General features: G+C 36.6%; 1 protein-coding gene across 1 annotated transcript in view; it reads right to left on the bottom strand.

Annotated features, from left to right (window-relative positions):
• evi5l (ecotropic viral integration site 5 like) overlaps positions 1-17844 on the bottom strand; it is a 41989-nt gene that overhangs the window by 17186 nt on the left and 6959 nt on the right. Inside the window, 12 exon segments of the mRNA XM_042760586.1 lie at positions 3463-3624; positions 4225-4257; positions 4750-4803; positions 5222-5282; positions 5397-5494; positions 5601-5690; positions 6135-6278; positions 7081-7206; positions 7315-7389; positions 7749-7973; positions 8106-8295; positions 11500-11868. Coding sequence (XP_042616520.1) covers positions 3463-3624; positions 4225-4257; positions 4750-4803; positions 5222-5282; positions 5397-5494; positions 5601-5690; positions 6135-6278; positions 7081-7206; positions 7315-7389; positions 7749-7973; positions 8106-8295; positions 11500-11741 — 1500 coding nt within the window. The 5' untranslated portion in view covers positions 11742-11868.

The following is a 17844-nucleotide window of genomic DNA, read 5'->3' as shown; positions in this document are numbered from 1 at the left end:
AAAGAGCTCAGCAGTGTCCTCCTGTCCCTGTGTAGCATTGTCAAAGCTTAAAATTGTAAATGACATTATCAAGAATGCTTTCCTACCATCTCAAACTACTTGTTTTTTGTATGTATTTGAATGTTTTGCTAAATATTTAAGTAAAATGCATTTTATATTTGAAATTAATGACCAAAAGTCAATCGTTTCATATTGCACAGGCAAACATCATTCGCAACATGAGAGGTTTAATGGAAAGTGTAGTTCATCATCTTATAAAAGACATTATACAGTATCATAACCTTGTTGTAATGTTCATCTCGCAGATGATTTGTTTAATTTATGGATGGGAAATCAATGGGAAATGCTGAGAATCCTGGAAAGGTAAGTGGTCCCTGTTGCGCTCTATTCTATATTTTGTGTCAATGTTGCTTGGTAACCATTAAGAGTATATATATTGTCTAATGAACTCTATTTTGTGGAAGAATTATTATTACAATTGTTAGCATAAAAAATGCATTGATTTATTGATACATTGTGCCTAAAAACAGCTGTTACCATGGTAAAATTACTATTACACAGTAATTAAAGTATTAAATTACTGTAACACTATAGGCCTCAGGACCGTTACATCATAAAATATCAATTTCAGCCTCTTTTGCATTTCCAAAGAATTTCAAGTTTATGTATGAAAATCAACCAGTCATTCTGTAAGTGCCTACTCAACAGATGTGATTCTGGAAATTTATTTTGTTAATTTTAGCGATATCTATCACTGAAGCAGCAGTGTTGATGTGACTGTGCTTCTGCTGTGTACTGTGTGCATATACTGTGGCCTACCAGAGGGGGCTGTGGCCTGCCCTGGAGACTTGTGTGAACACTAGTTCCCACGGACTTTTACTTCTGTTTTTCTTACCTCCCTCCAAGCTTTCCAGTCACTTCATCATACCCGTATTACTCAGATGTTTCAATCACAGACACTCTCGCTCATTCTACTTCTTGTGTACTTGAAAAATGTTAGCAGAAGGACTGGACTTTCAGCTAAATACCAAAAGCACTGCCAGAGATCCAGACTCTACTTATGACATTTCACTGAATGCTTAATTTAAAATAAAATCGCATAGGTCATTATGTACACACACACACACACACATGTGTGTGTGTGTGTGTGTGTGTGTGTGTGTGTGTGTGATTGCGATCAGATCATTTTAAGCCGCTTAAGTCTGGGAAAGTTTTCAGTCCAATGATCCAGTAAGCAAATGCATTCAAACAATCCGTCCAAAACAGCGATAATATTAAGGAAACCAGGCTGATTACATCAGAGATCACAGAGAGAACAGAGACTCGCGTTGCGTTTTCAGTGAATTATTATTTCCAGTGTTTTTTGCTTTTAAACACAAGCTCTGTCATATTCTGTGATTGTCTCTGAAGAGCGCGAGCATTGTGCTGTGTGACGCACTGATCGCATTGTTTTTATGCACAGGCACAGACATTTCCATACATTCACATTGTTTCCACACAGATTCACAATAATGTTTTGATTTGTCATGTGTATGTTGCTGTGTCGTTGCTATGTTCTGCTCTGAGATGCGGAAAACACCGGATCACGAGCTGATCGACTGCGCAATGTGCGTACTTCACTTTGAAACAAGCAACGCAAATAGACTTGCTAAGTCATATTACGCTTTTTGTTTTAATTAGTTTGACGGATACTTAGCCAAAACATTGGCGTGAAACTCAGCGTTAAAGAACTTTTAGTATAAATATATCTTCGGTTAATCATGAAAATGTGGTGGGACAGATTAGACTGTGGCGGAATGGGAAACACTGATATATATATATCATATATACTGATATATATATATATATATATATATATATATATATATATATATATATATGTATATATATATATATATATGTCTGTGTGTGTGTGTGTTTTAAAAGAGGATGTGAAATGTAGACCACAAATAGCATTTTATATCAACCACATCGACCCTCTTTGCTCCAGGTAATGAGATCAGATTCATCAGATTTAGGTTGAATGAGCAGTATAAATACTCACCTTATACAAACTAAATCCTTGTCAAATCTAAACTGGAGAGTGTTTTTTTATTTTTACAGGAAATATAATAAATAAATGAACAACTCTGGAAAACAAGTAAAAGAAGTGATTTCAATGATGAACACATGCAGATTTTTATGAAAGAGAACTGAATGCTGTGTTCTCGCATTCTCTGAAGTGTGTACCAAATTGAGTTTTCTTCAGCCTTTTCTTGTGCTTGAATGTTTAAATTTACAAAACACAGAACCACGTGCATCAGTTTATGATGGTTAAACTTCGCAACTAATCCGTGAATTACATGAATGCCGAACCGGGTCAGCACGGATGACAGATCAACTACGAGCCATTGAGGAGCTACAAGCAAGGTTACAAAAAGGTTAGCTGTTAGTTGCACGATACACTAGTTCTGTTGACATCAGCACCGCTATGGGACATTGGTCAATTATGAGTTTAACACAGGAAAATACATATGACCAGAGAGTGTTGCTCTGAGTGTGAAACATGTCACGGGGTCACAGCTCACACTCAACATGACACACACCACACCCCAACATCTTCTCACACATGCCATTCACACCTAAACAACAAAAAAAAAAATTCCAAAATACCCCATCTGCTAGATATTGATGCTTTAGCATCCATTCTTTTAATTTTTGAGGACGCTGAAAGAATTTAAATTCTAATTATGGGTTCAAACAGTCATTTGCATAAATCTTAACAGAAAATAATCTCTGACCTGTCAGTGACCCAGTTCAGGGTAATTCTGCCATAAGAAAGCAGATCTTTTGACTAAGAACAGCCTGCGGCCATGTGTACAGCGAACATGGTGGTTCAAAAAATAAAAACATGTTTATATGACATGTGACTTTGCTCAGTTTTCTTGTAAACTGCATGGTCTCACTGCAACTTTATAAAAGAGAGAATTTTTCCTCATAATCAACTGCTTTATTACTTTTTAATTTAATAGTAATTTAACAGTAGGTACCTTCAAGGGATGTGATTGTTGTGTCTGTTTCACACTGCACACATAAGCAGTGATAAAGCTAACTGGGAGAACAGGCTGGCTTTGTAGTGCTTTCACACTGACAGTATTTCAGAGCTTACTGGGTTACTACATTGACTATTTCATTAAAAACAGCCATAAATTATGAAATGGTTAATGTAAAATTAGGTAAACTTATTAAATCATCTACATTCAATCAGACTTGCTGAACAGAAAGTGCTCTTTGTGTGTCTGTTGGGCTTTGTGCCACATGCTCCACATGCAATGGCAGGCATCTTTTTCAAATGATGGGTGAGCAGTTCACTCCAGTCATTAAATGTAGTTTCATAAAAACCTATATTTAAAAAAGATGCAAAGCATTTAATCAATATTTCCTGTTGAGGTCAGCTGAGTGCAGCAAAAACAGTCTCAGCACTGAAATTCAACTTGTAGTTACCTTGTGTTGCTGAAGTTCACGAATGGTGTCCTGCGCCTTTTCCAGACTCTCACTGGCTGTGTAACACTGCTGTCGAACCACAGCCAGTTCACGCTTAATAACATAGTTCTCCTCTGCCTCCTGGGCTCGAGTCACCTGACCCTGAGAGAAAAGAAATGGAGTAAGTTTCTTCTTGGGAGATCTGTCACTTAACTTGCAGTCAAGGGGAGATAAGTGTGGCATTCCAATCAGTATGGCATTCGAATCAAAGAAATGAGAAGGGCTACATGCAACGATACCTCTGCATCATAAAACCAAAGAAGAAATTGATCAATTCTAGAATCAAAAGAATCCCACTGAATTTTGGAATTGGATGAATTACATGATAAAATTTGAAAATGACATTGGACATAATACAGAACCCTGATGCACACCTATGCTTCCACGTCCCGCATGCAAGGCTAAACTGCCGGTAGAGAGTGTCAGGGTTAACTTTCATTTGGAGTGCCTCTTAGATATTGTTACAGCCATGTAGACAAATGAGCTGTCAATGCAGTGATGAAAAACACAGAAAAACAAATAACCACTTTTCATGCAACAGGCCCATTCTCTGAACTGTGTGGAGGCGGCAGCATAGGGGCAGGAAAAAGAGTGGATTACAGTAAAAACCATGGAAGGTTGAAGAGAAGAAGTGTATGACTGAGCAAAGAGAGGAGGAAAGGCAGGAGGGATTAGTGAGCAGCTGGCTTGACAGTACTGTACCTGAATCAACCTGTCTGCTAATGCAGCACTCTCCTACAACACCACAAGAGGAAAATGAGGAAAAAGGGAAAGAAAGGACACAGAGAGAAGAAAGAAAAGTTTGAAAATGTGGACAGAAAGAACAAGGAAAAAAGGAAGGAAATAATGGATAAGCAAAAAAGGTATTGAAAACCACAGACACACATGAAGAGAAGAAAAAGGAATATTTTGTAAAAGTTTCATTAGGACAAAATCAAGTGGTGAAGAATTGTAAAAGTATAAAACATAAAAGTGAGTATAACAGATTGAGTGTGTTTGTGGTGAAAATTGTGGGGAAGTAATTTCAACAGAGAAAGGCAGAGAAAAAGAAAGGAAATGAGACTTCAAAATTTTTACCATCAGGAAGGAGGCAATACTTCTAACCCTGTGTAAAGATTGTTATGATCTAAAATTTTACATGACTCACATAATAAAGAAATCTACACTGTTTATTCAAACACACACTAATCGGGGCTTATGCATATTGGTTAGAAGAAACCATCTCACTTTTTCCAGTGTCTCAATCCTCTGCTTCAGTAGTCTATTTTCTGTACGTAGTCTCTGTTAAAATGAAAAGAAAAAAATATATCTGAAATATATTTTATTCAAAAAGCAAATGATTTAAAATAAAAAAGAAATTGACTAAAGAGAAAGGTAAGTTCTACTTTAAAACCCTTATATTATTTTATTTAAGCTTCATTTTATTTACCAAAAATGTTGAATACTTTAATATTAAATGTAGTAAATGCTGGATAAATACCTTCTTTACAGAATATTTATTTATAAATCAAACCCAAATGGGGTATTTAACAACAACAAAAGTACATATATTTTTTGTATAGTAAAATTTAATCCTTAATGAAGTTCAAGCGAAATTTAATTGGATAAAAAAGTCATTTGTGTGCGGACAAACAAAATTTATGTTAGTCACCAAACTAGCTGTATATGTACCAGTGTATCTAAATACACATATACAGACCTTAATTTCAATCTGTTCCTCCATTTCTTTGTTCTTGATAGTGGTATACTCCTTTTCTAACCTGTGGATGAAAAGGCAACAACTGAATCTAGGCAAAAACCAAACTTTCTTTCATTTATTGTGAATCTCCCTTTTTTCTCACGGATCACTCATTTACATTTTTCAGATCACTCACTTTTTCATTCTCTTGGGATTGTATTTGACTTGATAAGCCCGCAGGATCAGCTTATCGGGGCAGCTATCAAACTGATGTGGAATCACCTTCTGAAAGTGCTGTGGTGAGATTGTTAAACAAAATTCAGTTTAAGTGGTTCTGTTGTTTATGTTGTTACATGTATTATACATTGATGTACATAGCACAGATGATTTTCCCTGTGACCTGTGACATTCCCTCCATGTCTAGCTGTATGAGGTCTGTCTGGTTGTACTGTAGTATCGCCATTCCAACTCGGAATATGATCTCCAATCCCTAAGAAAACAACACACAGTATCCATACAATCACAGACATAACTACAACAAATGATCATGCCCTAGTATTTTCATGTCTCTATTAAGTTCTAAACACAGCCTAGATGCATTCACACCTTGGAAAAAAAACTGAAAACTGCATGCAACACGTACAGTACACACAAATTCTGTACTTGATAATGCTTTTATATCATGGTAGGGACTTTCCATTGACTGCTCTTTCTACAATATTGACTTTACCCTTTTAACTTTAGAATTTTAGATTTTTATTATAGTACACTAAAATGTTTACTTTGAGTGACTTTCAGTTTGATTAGGACACAGTGCAACGCTACAACAACCATTTTTCCTTTTGAGTTTTTTCAGATGTTGCTAACTTCGGGAAACATTTTGTCCATAAAGTATACAGCTAAGTCAGTAACACACAAAGTCTTGTGTCCATACCTCATACATAAAGATGTCAAAAATACGTGTAGCTATTGGCAGGGGTAGGAAGGTTAGAAAGAGAGTGAGAAACCAGGATGAGGCATACATAGATGTATGGAAACTCTGAGAACGGAAATGAACGTTCAGCTCCGGCAACTGCTCCTGATCACAGAGATGAAAACATGATATAAGTAAAAAAATACAAAATAAAATAAAACACTGAAAGAAGTTAGATAAAATACTTCTGAGAAGAAACAAATGGGCTGCCTCTTGACTGTCTATGCACTGTAAATCTGTTGCCTCCTTGTGGACAAACATGGCATTACTCCAGACATCTTGGCATGCAGTAGAAAATACAGTATATAATAAAAGAGAAATCACTTCTCTGTCTAAATCATTTAAAAAATCACAACTATAACTAAGACTTGAATCATGTTCACCTCTTAAGCGAATCATATATTGGCCCCTATAAAGGTAACAGTACAGATATTTATAATGTTATAAAAAAAAAACTTTCATTTTTAAATTAATACTGTTCTTAAAAAATGTACACAAAAATATTAACCAGCACAACAGTTTTCAACATTGATAATAATAAGAAATGTTTCTTGAGCACCAAAACAGCATATTAGAATGATATCTGAAGGATCATGTGACACTGAAGACTGGAGTAATGCCTGCTAAAAATTTAGCCTTGCTGTCAGAAATTACATTTTAAATGCATTTAATTAGAAAACTAATAATATTTCACAATGTATTTTTAATCAAATAAATACAGCCTTAGTGAGCACAAGAGACTTCTTTCTCCTATACAACAGCTAATTTTTTATAGTAAACAAAAACTCCATACAGTACACTCCATTATCGAAAAAGCAGTCTGCTATTTTTCTTTTTCCTTGAACGCTCCCTCAACATTATATGTACAGTTATATTAGTCTAGATTCTATAAAATATTTTTCCTTACCTGTAGCAAGTGTTCAAACTGGTAGATGCACAGACCCAGTTCAGCCATGCTGGGTTTAAACAACTCTCTAAGCCTGTACTCCTGCATTAGTCTGACAAACACACAGAAAGCCTCCTCCTCCGGCATCTACAAACACACAATGCATGATGAATTTGGTTTATGCAAAGTTTGGCTCAAAGACATTCCTTTACATTACTTTCGTTCATAATGATAAGCAAAAACACAAAAGCAAACCTGCATAAGTAGCAATCCTACGATGAAGGCACTGCCCTGACAATAACCAACTTCACGATCCACAAGAGAATATGCCTGTGAGACCAAGAAATATACATGCAGGTTAAAGTTAGAGTTAAAAATTTTTTTTTGAAGACTGAAGTAATGGCTTCTTAAAATTCAGCTTTGCCATCACAAAAATAAATGACATTTTAAAATATATTCAAATAGAAAACAGTTGTTTTAAATTATAATTATACAATATTACTGTATTTCTCATATTTTTCCTGTTCTGTATTATTCCCTTGCCACTTCTGAATTGATTGTATTTTTTTAAGTTTTTACATTTTTGTTCAATAAGCCACCACTCGCTCTTTCTTTAATTTGTTCTACTGTGTCTCCACTTTATCTGATCTGCTCTCTTTCTTTCGCCACCCATTTTCTGTCTTTCTCACCTTCATGACATTAAACAGAACTTCCTGTCCCAGGCTGTCCTGGCCTTTGAAGAAGTCGTGTTCTGGATATGTTCGGGCAATATCTCTGCGTATGAGTTTTTCACAGGGTGAGGACATCTTTAATAGTTCAGAGTACTGATTCTTTACTGGCATGTCAGTGGCATTGCATAATAACTGCCAAACGATTGCTCGGAAATGATGAGGAATGCCTTTCCTTATTAGCTCCTGCAGATAGAGAGACGGTAAGGTAAAATAAGAGATGAATGTACAAGTTTCAGATCCTTTTGTCTAGTGTCTATGATGTGGGTTAACACATTGTCATTCAGATTCTGAATGAAAAAAGGAGCAATCAGTCACCTTCAGAAGTTTGTCTTTCTTTCGTCTCCACTCATCCCACTCGTTGACAATCCGTCCCCACAGGATCCAAGTGTCTTCTTCCAGATGGGACAGGTTAGAAGATGCAGATGAGCTTGACACCAGAGAGGAGCCACTATTCCTCCGAGATCCACTCATTGAGCGCATGGATTTGGAATCTGCTTCTAGCAACCTGAATGCAACACAATAGACGGAGATCATGATAGTGCAGCCTAGTGGTTAAAAATCTGGGTTGCTACCCAAAAGGAAGTGGGTTCAAATTCTGTAAGGGAAGTTAAACCTATACTAGTGTTCAAAGGTTCAGAGTCGGTAAGCTTGATTTCAAAGGAAACAATAATTTTTTTCAGCAAAAATTCAGCTTTGCATCACTGGAATGAAGTAGGGGGAAAAAAGGATTCAGTAGGATTTTAAATATTACTGTTAAATTTTAAATATTTAACATTACTGTTTGTATTGTATTTCTGATCAAATAAATGTACATAATAGGACTTAATCTAAAATTCATTATTTAATTTTTTTTTAATTTTTTTAAAAAAAAATTTTTATTAGGGATGCACAATAAATATCGGCATCGGTCAGTAAATCTCTACACGTGTGTGCTTTCACGTAGAGCAGCATTTACTACACAGAGCCATTTTTCATTGATAAGCAGCGCAGAACATGAATACGCATATGATTGTGGTTTTGCGCAGCTTGTCAGTGAACAACAGCTCTGTGTAGTAAATGCTGCTCTACGTGAAAGCACGCACGTGTAGAGATTTACCGGTGATTACAGAACCGGCTTTACTGACGAGATGCGCATTAATATCGTGCATCCCTAATTTTTATAAAATTAACATAATAGTAAAGCTGAGACTTTGTTTCATCTCAAAAGTAAAAAAGCACAGGGCTTACTGCAATTAATTGGATGGGATATGCGCTACAAATAAAGTTCAGTGAAGTTTTGTTCACACATCAACTGAAAACAGCCTAGACTAAAAGAATAATTCTTGGGATTTAAGAATCAATATAGGTTCATCAAAATTAGAATCGATTAAAATGGAGTAATCCATATATTTTTAACCCAGCACTAATTGCCCACTAAGAGCCCACCACAAAGCCTCTGATATTCTGGCCTCTAGAAATAGCTTGGGTCCCTCCTTCAAATGTAAGAGCATGCTCACATTAGCGTGATTTTGGTCAAATTCCACAACAAAAACAATCTATTGTCCACTGTCAACAGTGTAGAGATGTATAAAGCACAGCTCACGCAGAAGTCACTTTTTTACTGTTTACTGTACCTTGAAAATAAATTAAAGCAAACCTGTAGGTTAAGACTAAGTGCGAACCAACATGTGTATTCCATGACAAAGATGGGATCAGTCCCTCAGTATTTACTTTTAATAATGTTAAAAAGGTTTAATATTCGATGATTAGATGATAAACGTGTTAATTTCGCTGGGAGTGCAGTGTGCTTCTGAATAACTGATATTTGAGTCATTCTGTCGTGTGGCGTCTGGTGTGGACAGCCAAATTGCTTGTCGCTGGAATATTGTCGTATTGCGTCTGGTTAGGACATGGTGCTGCGCAAAATTTCCAGTTGGACTGATTGCTACTGAAATGACTGGATTTAGCTTGCGAAATTTCATCAAGCTACAATATATGCGACCTTTAGTGCATGAGATATTTTTCTGTTATATTGTCTAGTAGGTAAATATAAATGAATATGAAAGTCTGATCACTCGTAAAGTATGTCAAATGTCATGTCCATAGCACACACTGTGTGGGTCACAAAGTTTGTTCAAATTCCTAGTCAAGTATGAGTAATAGTAAGTTATGACTGTCTTGGCATAGACCACTAAACACAATACAAATGCTTCTTTATACACATCTGTTGACTCTACCACCGCTTGAATAAAAAAAAAAATGTATTTCAGGCAGACTATATCGGCTAAATAATATTGTAATATAATAATAATAATAATAATGTTTTGTGAAATCTCAAGGAATACTGGCGACCTGTCTGACAGAAGTGCACAGAATGTTTAAACAAATTTCTACGACTGTAGCTGCTGTCCTCTTAAATGACCCATTAAAGTTCTACATTCAGCAGACTGTATCTACATTTTAGTTGCCAGGTAACCACCGCAACTGATTAATAGTGAAAGCTTGTTACATATCAGCTGTTACAGGAAGAGGAGACTAACTGCTAAGAGCTTGCCTCTAACAGGTCAAATGATAAACCACACACATAGCTTTCAGTCTCAAGCATGCATAGTGTTCCCTTTGCTGTTGCGTTGCTACCTTCAGAGTGATGTCAAGTATCAAAGTGCAACACACTATGTGTATGTCTGCATGACACACGCGTATAGTGCGTTGCACTTTAATACTCGCTTGACATTTGCTCTGTGAAATTACCCATTTGCTCAACCTGATGTTTTTTCAAATACTCACATGTTGTTTCAAGACAGGTTTGGTACCATATTTTTTCTTCCATTGAAGACAAAATTAGATTAATAAAAAGTATCCTGGCCACTCCTTTTTAATATATTCAAAGTGAATGAGAACTGGGTCTATCAAGCCCTGAAATTACAAAAAAGTAAATAAAGAAAAGTCTATAATCATTATACTCTTATAATTAAGTCAATTAAAAAAATATTTTTAGGTTGGCAGTCTTCCTTTTCAGTGAGCTGTTAGCCGCTGAGACCAGACCACTGAGTTAATGAGTTTACCACAAGAACCGGATAAATCAGATTTATGAACAAAACATTAAGATTGCATCTGAGTGAATGGATTATCAAAGAATAAAAATTGTAAAGCAGGTTGGCACCAAGGGTCCTGGCTCGTTGACCTTTCCTGATCCCGTCCCCTCTCTCTCCCACTTTGCTTCCTGTCTAACTCCTGTCCTATTGAAATAAAGGCAAAAAACACCAAAATAACTCTTTGTACTGTAGGGAATTTATTCTAACCATTGATTGTTGATTGGATGGAGGCAGGTCTGAATGTGATCTTGCAGTCGACTGTAAAAAAGGGGCGGAGTTAAAGTGAATTAAATTATTGCAGAAGTCTGGCATATGTCACCAGAGACGAGTCTGTTGTTTGACCGGTAGATTGAGTTATGACATTTTGATTAAAAATTATGGGGTCTAAATTTTGACATTTTGGTACGTGACATTCTGGTCCTCATTCAATTTCATTATATAGAAAAAAAGAGAAGCCAGGATATTCGCAAAGAAAGAAAGCCATGCAATTTGAAAAAACATGAGGCACATTTTCCATTTTTGGGTTTTTTTCTTCTGTGGAACATAAAATAATTTTTTTTTTTTTTTTTTTGAAGAATGCTGGTAACCAAACAGTTTTGATCACTGGCTTACATTGTATGGACAAAAAGTTTTACCTGTTCTGTTCCTCCAGTTTAGCCAGAAGCTCGAGCTCATCTGGACTGAGGTTCTCAGAGTCAGCCGGGGAAGCTGCTGGGGCAGAGAGTGCAGCATCATGGGAACTGGAATCTGGACTGAGCACTGGACTGCCACCTAAAGGAGGGTCAGCCTCCAGTCCAGGAGGCGAGTTGAGGTCCTCCAGCTGAACAGAACCTGCCATCCCTCCCTCTCTCTCTGGGCTGCTGCTAGGGCTTGACATGACGGAGGAACTCAGGACAGGAAAAGTCAAGCAGTGACGTGGGGACGTGGAAGGATACTACAGTGGTCTTGGCGCCGTGGACGTAGACAGGTCTCCTTGAAGACGTGTATATCAGGACTGGGTTAATCTGTGGAAACGAGGGAAGTGAGGGCTGCATAATTAATTGAAAAATTAATAGAGTTTTCGATTATATGGCTGCGGTGATTAACTAATGAATCAGTTAATTATTATGATGAGAGGGCTCTAGTATTGTCTAGTATTGTGACGGCTGTCACAGAGACAAGTTGTTATTTCACAGGGCACCTATTACAGTCTCAAACTCTCGTCTTTTAAATTCAGTCAATTTTATCATGAAAATTACCGTTTAGACCTATAAATACTATTGTAATGTGGTGTGACAGAGTATCTGTTCCAGCTCAAGCAGCAGTGTGGAGCAAACATAAACCAATCATCTCTTAGCACGAAATAAACAACCACAGAAATTGTTGAATGATACAATAATACTTACTGAAGTGTTTTAAACACGGAACAACACTAGTAAACAACAAGTGTTACTTGTGTAAATAAAATTAACACACACCTTAAATAATGAATAAGAATAAATAATACAAGTCCATTTCCGATTATATTCGGCAGGCACTAGTCGCTGTTGGGCTGAATTTATGTTGGACATTTATGCTCGTGCAAATTTGACATTTGCATTAATAATTAATAACTTAAAGGGTTAGTTCACCCAAAAAATCAAATTGGCCTGCGTTTTACTCATCCCCGAGGCATCCTAGGTGTATATGACTTTCATCTTTCAGACGAATCCAGTCGGAGTTATATAAAAAATCGTCTTTGATCTTTCAAGCTATATCTTTTCAGTCAGTGGATGTTGCATTGCTTCAGTCCAAAAGATTTTAAATAAAAAGCGCCCATCCATAAAAAATAAAAAAAAGTGTTTCACACGCCTCCGGGGGCAAATCAATGCGTTTTTGTAAGAAAGATATTCTTATTCAAAACGTAATAAATCACTTGATTCTAGCTTGCACTCACTGCTGTAAACAGAAGTAGTTCCGGGCGGATGATGTATGAGTTCGGCTTTGCACATGCGCTGTTCAGAAGTGACACACACGGAAACGCAGGGGAGGGATATGCACAAAAATAGTGGTCACTAATTAGAAGTACAAAACAAGGATTTGTAAAGAAGAATGTCGGAGGATTTCGATATAAGTCATAGGAGACTGGTTTTCCTTTGCTAAAGTAAAGAAACTTTGCTTCCTTTGCTCCTGTAAACAAACGTTGGTTTTCACGAGACTCACTGCTGCATGCGCAACGCTGATCTTATACGTCATCCTCCCGGAGCTGCTTCTGTGTACAACTGTTTTCGCAAGCTACATTAAAGTGATTATTACATTTTGAATATGGATATTTTTCTTACAAAAATGCATTGATTCTCTACAGGAGGCCTTTGTTCACCCCCCCGAGGCCGTGTAGGACACTTTTTTGGGGGGATGGGCGCTTTTTATTTAAAATCTTTTGGACTGAAGCAATGCAACACCCGCTGACTGCAATGATAAAGTTTGAAAGATCAAAGACAATTTTTAATATAACTCCGACTGGATTCGTCTGAAAGTTGAAAGTCATATAAACCTAGGATGCCACAGGGGTGAGTAAAACAGCCTAATTTTAAATTTTGGGTGAACTAACCCTTTAATTCTTGAAACTTTATGTTTTTATGTTGGAAATTTTTTATTTTTAAAACAAGTATTTTTAAGAAAATATGAATAAAATGTTGAAAAATAAATGGCAGAAGTTATGGTTGTTATTTATTGCCAAGTTAACCAAATGATTAATCAACTAATCAGAAAATAACTGATAAACTTACCAGGAGAAAATAATGCTTAGATTAATCAAATAATGTGAAAAAATAATCAATAGAAAAATTTAGTAACAGCCTCAAAATTGCAGCCTTTGCCATCTGATAATCACAATTTTGGTTTTATTCTGATTACTCTTCCAGACCTACTAAAATAGGCTAAAAATATCAAACATGTTTGCGTTCTATGATCTGTGTCTGTGATCATCATTCACTAGAAAATCTGTCAATTCCAATTGCCTAAAATCTGCAGACTGGGTCTGACTTTGGCAACTGCAGTGACACATCCAGACTGCAAATCAGGGCAAAAAATCAGGGCAAAAGTTGTGTAGCGTATTCCAGTCTCACATCTATGCCACCTCATACTCTTATTAAAGGGAGATGACGTGCAAAGCAAGCCTGTGACGCTGTTTGAATACAACCAAGAAGAAAAATGACTGTACAGCATATGTGAACTGGGTAAGTATTTTGTACAGTGCTATAACAAGCTATCTGTGCATCCTACAACAAACCACAGACACAAATGGAGCGGCTGCCAACCAAGCCATTAAAGAGAGAGGGAATGTTGCATTATATTTAGAAAACAGAGTAATGGACAGATGACAGAAATACACAAACACTCACGTGTTCATTACTAAATTTCTAAAGACAGTGTTTTCTCAGAGAACATTAGAATTCAAAGCTTGGTAAGCACTGTTTCGGCTTGGAATAGAAATATACCCTATTTCACAAAGTCAGACATCTGACTAAACAGTAACAGGTCTGGTCTACACTGAATTTATTCTGGCCAAGAACTGCCAACTAGACAGGAATAAACCACAGCTGATTTTGTTTTTATGTGCTATTTAGGGGCGGGCTTATCTAAAACCATAACAGAACATAAAAGAATAGTAGACTGATGGGGAAAAAAATGCTGTGACAGTTATACAGAAACCACTGGAATAGCAGAAAATGTGTATATACTGAATAAATGCTGATCTGTTGACAGACAGTTCTTATTGTGGATCTTGTTAACCTTTTACCAAGTGCCTAAAAAACTCAGAATTCACTACCGTAAAAAAAATTTGGGGTTGGTAAGATAAAAAAAAAAAAATGTTTTTAAAGCCTCGAATGCTCAGGAAGGCTGTGTTACTTTAATCAAAAACAATGAAACAGTAATGTTGCGAAATTTCATTATAATTTAAAAGTGTATTTTAATATTTTTTAAAATGCTATTTATTTCTGTGATGGCAAAGATGATTTTTTCTTTTTCCAGCCATTCTTCCAGTCTTCAGTGTCACATGATCCTTCAGAAATCATTCTAATATGCTGATTTGCTGCTTAATAGTTCTTGTGGAAACCGTGATAAACTTCAGTATTTCAGTAAAGAACAGCATTTATTTGAAACAGAAATCTTTTGTAACATTATAAATGTTTATACTGTCACTTTAATCTTCTTAGTGTGTGTCCTTTCTGAATAAAAGTATTACTATCTTTCTATATTTAAAATAAATAATAATTAAGTCTTTTAAAATGATGCCACTAAGCCAAACAGTGATTATTTCATTTTCACCAGAGCTCATATCAGACCAATACCTTGCAGTTTTGAACGTAATATGCATCAGAAAGTCATAAGATGTCTATCCCTCATGAAAAATAAATATTCTAAAATTTATTTAAATACATTTATTTATTGTTAAGTATACATTTTTATTGTTACCAAATTCTGTTTTAGTATGTCTAATTATTTGAATGCATAAAACGACTTTATTTTTATTTATTTCTTTTTTATAAGCTTGCCTTCTGATTCCCCCCCCTCGGAAATTCTGTTGTGTATTTCAATTGTTTTTGTGTTATAAAATGAAGGCATAAAACATTAATTTCATTTATCTTTTAATTATTACAAATTAAGCAAACTTTATTTTTTGGCAAACAAAGGGGATTTACTATTAAAATTAAAATATGGAAGAAATGTTGTGTGATTATTCCTTAAAAAATAATATTTGTTTTGTTTTAGTAGTAGTAGGCTATGTATATTCTACTGAAAAATAGACTTCAATCAAACCGGACTTTTATTTTGACGGGTTGCCGTGAATACCTTTACAGTTCTGTGTATGTGATATGAGGCTAGTTTTACTCAAATCAAACGTTCAATTACTCATGAAGTGACTCTCAGAGCAGTTCTGGGGATGTTGTTCATGTGTTCACGTCCTCATTTAGTGAGACGGCAGATGCTGAAATCACCGCGAGCATCACGAGCACTTCAGTGTGTGTGTGTGCGTGTGTGTGTGTGTGTGTAATAAACGAAACTGTGCGTCTGCGCCATTCATTAACAGAGACACGCAGAACATGCAGGATTCATATTTAATAGACTTTTGCAGATTAATAGTTACAGATATTAGTCCATATTGTGATTTGATTTAAGTGTAATGACCTACTTTTCATTAATTCATTCAAAATTTGACAAATTCTGTGACATTCCACGTTAAACTGTAAATTCCGTTTTTATGAAATCATAGGGCCCTGCTATGGGCTGACACTTCTATGCCTACAGTTTGATTCCTAAACATACTGATTAACAAAAAACAAAACAAAACAAAACAAAAAAAGTACTGTATACCTGTATATGACAATGTAAGTCACTTTGGATAAATGTTGGTGCGGCGAGTGGGGCGGGGCCGAGAGCCGTGGGAACGGAGCGAGGCTGGTGGAGTGATTGGGAAATGAGCGACACCTGCTCCACTCACCGGTCTCGAGTCCCACGGAGGAGATCGGGAGGATACAAAAGAGGAGCGACAACAGTGAAGGACGAGAGAGTACCAGGCCTGGGTTTTATTTTGTGGTTTGGTTTTTGTTTGTGCGCGGCAGTCGCCCCTGAGGGGCTGTCGCGCTGTTTTATGTTTATTTTGGTTATTAAAGTTTTATTTGAGTGTTCGCCGGTTCCCGCCTCCTTCTTCCCGTGACTATGGAGTTTATATTGTTACAGTTGGCCAATAGCATAAATGTAAAATGCAAATGCCCAAAACAAGCCACAAGCATATGTCATCTCCCTTTAACACATACACACACATTAAACCACTCATTCTTCTATTTTTGCAGAATGCAATAGAAACAGAAAGATAACCCACAGCCAAAAATAAAGTACAAGATGAAACCTTTTTAAACAAAGTAAACACACACACTGTGGACAATGGCAGCATTCATATCAGAGGAGCAGACCAATCAAAAGAACCATTAACAGGCGCATGAATCCAATCCCGGGACCAAGAAAACACACACACACACACACACACACACACTAACACACTCTCATCTCGAGTGCAGTCACAACCAAACACAACAGCATCTGTGTAAGGCAACGGGAATGGAGAGACAGAAGAGAAAGAAGAACAACGTTAACAACAGGAGGATGGAGGACACTGTGATCGGAGTTGTGTTTGTGTTGTCACTCGCGGGTTTCACAATAATGGACATGGAATGTCGATGTATACGTAAAGCAACTGAAAGAACGGAAAGGAGGACTTAGATTATCCAACGACAACTGGCAGTGCTACATTTGCTACAAGTGCCTGCACTTCAGCGTCCGTCCATCTATCGCTGTTCTTCATACTTGCAAAATAAGTTGACAGAATGTTTACAGTATGTTTACAATGCTTTTTAAATTATGGCGGGTGAGGGCGTTTTCGTACACGTTTGGCCAATCAATGTATGCTTATGTCACGGGTAGTACCAGTTGTGCTGGTTAGACACTGCTCCAGAGTAGAAGCTAATTTGGTTCTCGAAAAAGGCAGTCCGGTACTAAAATCGTACCCAGTTCTGGCGGTGCGAAAACACCAAAAAGTGGGTAGTTCCATAATTAGTTCTGGTACTATGAAAAGGTTCCTGCGGTGCGAAAGGCCCTATTGTTGCTTTTCCTTGTGGTGCCAGTAGAGGCGCAAAAATTGCACTCTTCAACAAAGAGAAAAACGCAATGTCTGTGTAGCACAACCACAACGCAGATCTACAGCAAGCCACAACATTCTCCCATACTCAAAGTCACTGCTTTGAGAACCTCAGATTTCATGGTTTGTCAAAACAGCATTAAAATATGACTAATTCACAGTCACTGTAACATTTTTGATTATCTCAAGTTTAGCCCTTGGCCCTTCAAAATGGATTCGAAGCATACAAATTCACACTCAGAAAGTAAAAAAATTGGACAATGGAAATAGAAATAATATGAGAGATGAAAAGGCCATCATCTTGGTAATGGCACAGAAAAAC

The sequence above is a fragment of the Cyprinus carpio genome, chromosome A1 (assembly GCF_018340385.1).
Source record: "Cyprinus carpio isolate SPL01 chromosome A1, ASM1834038v1, whole genome shotgun sequence".
In the NCBI taxonomy this organism is placed as follows: domain Eukaryota; kingdom Metazoa; phylum Chordata; class Actinopteri; order Cypriniformes; family Cyprinidae; genus Cyprinus; species Cyprinus carpio.
This window is presented reverse-complemented; position numbering and strand designations above follow the sequence as displayed.